Raw genomic sequence first — 1228 nt, forward strand, 5'->3', positions numbered from 1 at the left:
AAGATTTGCAATAAGCAATTCATGCAGTCAGCTTTATATAGACTTCATATTCGTGAACATTACAAGGTAAGTTTTTCTTTTTTTTTTTTTTTTTTTTTATTTATATAAGAATGATTTTTATATATATATAATAGAATCATAATGTTATCTTATTTTGTATGATTTTTGCGTACAGCTACGGACGAAGATCGTCAAACAGACGAAAAAAGGAACGAAACATAAGATTATGTATAAGTGTACGATATGCTTGAAATCGTTTCAAAAACCTAGTCAACTAATGCGTCATATTAGAGTTCATACGGGAGAGAAGCCTTTTAAAGTAAGCACACTTTTTTCTCTGTTCGGAGAATTTTTCTTTTTCTTATTGTTAACCAAACGATGCACAAATATTTATTAACATTATGTTTTTTTTTTTTTTATATTTACAGTGTAACATCTGTAGTAGAGCATTTACTCAAAAAGGTTCTTTACGAATTCATATGTGGCAACATGATGGTATCAGACCTCATACATGTACTCTTTGCAATGCAAGATTTAGTCAAAAAGGTAGATTATAATTAACGTAATGTATGTATTAATTTAATCTAATAAGTAATTTGAAATATTAAAAGATATATTTTTTATCGCGTGCTGTTTTAATAATTTTTTTTTTTTTTATTTATTCTAAAATGTATATCTAATTTATTTTATAAATATATTTTCAGGAAACCTAAATGCCCATATTTTAAGGGTACACAGTGCTACTGAAGGAGAATCTATATATGGATGTACTTATTGTCCTTGTATTTTTAAAAAACTTGGCAGTCTTAATGGTCATATGAAAAGAATGCATTCGAATGTGACAGAAGTAGTTAAAAAAAAATTATAATTAATTAAAATATTTGATATATATATATATATTATTTTTTGAATCAAATGGAAAATGTTTAATATTTTCTTTAGGAGACAACATCAAAATGCGAAAGTTCTACGGAGGCTGATATGCGAGCTACAGTTGATAGTGTCATATCACAACTAGCATCCTTGGAATCTGGCATTACTAATGTAGAAAATTCTACTCAATCTGTAGCTACGACTGAAAATAGAAGTGATATTTTACAGGAAGCATTAAATAATAGTGGATTGCCTAGTAAAGAAAAAGATCCCACTAATGGTATTATATAATGTATAATCTTGTCGATGTGTGCAAATTTTAATAATATATTTTAATTTTCATTTTTTTTTTTTT

At 26.4% G+C, this 1228-nt stretch overlaps 1 protein-coding gene across 1 annotated transcript; it reads left to right on the top strand.

Moving 5' to 3' along the window:
• The first annotated feature begins 6 nt into the window (after positions 1–6).
• On the top strand, positions 7–1173 carry LOC106792956 (zinc finger protein 236-like). Its single transcript, XM_014759485.1, has 5 exons — positions 7–66; positions 176–319; positions 429–546; positions 705–847; positions 943–1173. The coding sequence occupies exons 1-5, from the start codon at positions 22–24 to the stop codon at positions 1162–1164; spliced, it is 672 nt and encodes a 223-aa protein (XP_014614971.1). The 5' UTR covers positions 7–21; the 3' UTR covers positions 1165–1173.
• The last annotated feature ends 55 nt before the right edge of the window (positions 1174–1228 follow it).

This window comes from Polistes canadensis, unplaced genomic scaffold (assembly GCF_001313835.1).
Source record: "Polistes canadensis isolate GaletaPanama2010 unplaced genomic scaffold, ASM131383v1 scaffold_3187, whole genome shotgun sequence".
NCBI lineage: Eukaryota > Metazoa > Arthropoda > Insecta > Hymenoptera > Vespidae > Polistes > Polistes canadensis.

Bases quoted from the DNA above. Each gene is read 5' to 3' on its own strand.
- LOC106792956 (XM_014759485.1), top strand. From the start codon at position 22: ATGCAGTCAGCTTTATATAGACTTCATATTCGTGAACATTACAAG. The intron at 320-428 runs GTAAGCACACTT...TTATATTTACAG, and splicing joins CGGGAGAGAAGCCTTTTAAA to TGTAACATCTGTAGTAGAGC. The intron at 848-942 runs GTAGTTAAAAAA...TATTTTCTTTAG, and splicing joins TGCATTCGAATGTGACAGAA to GAGACAACATCAAAATGCGA.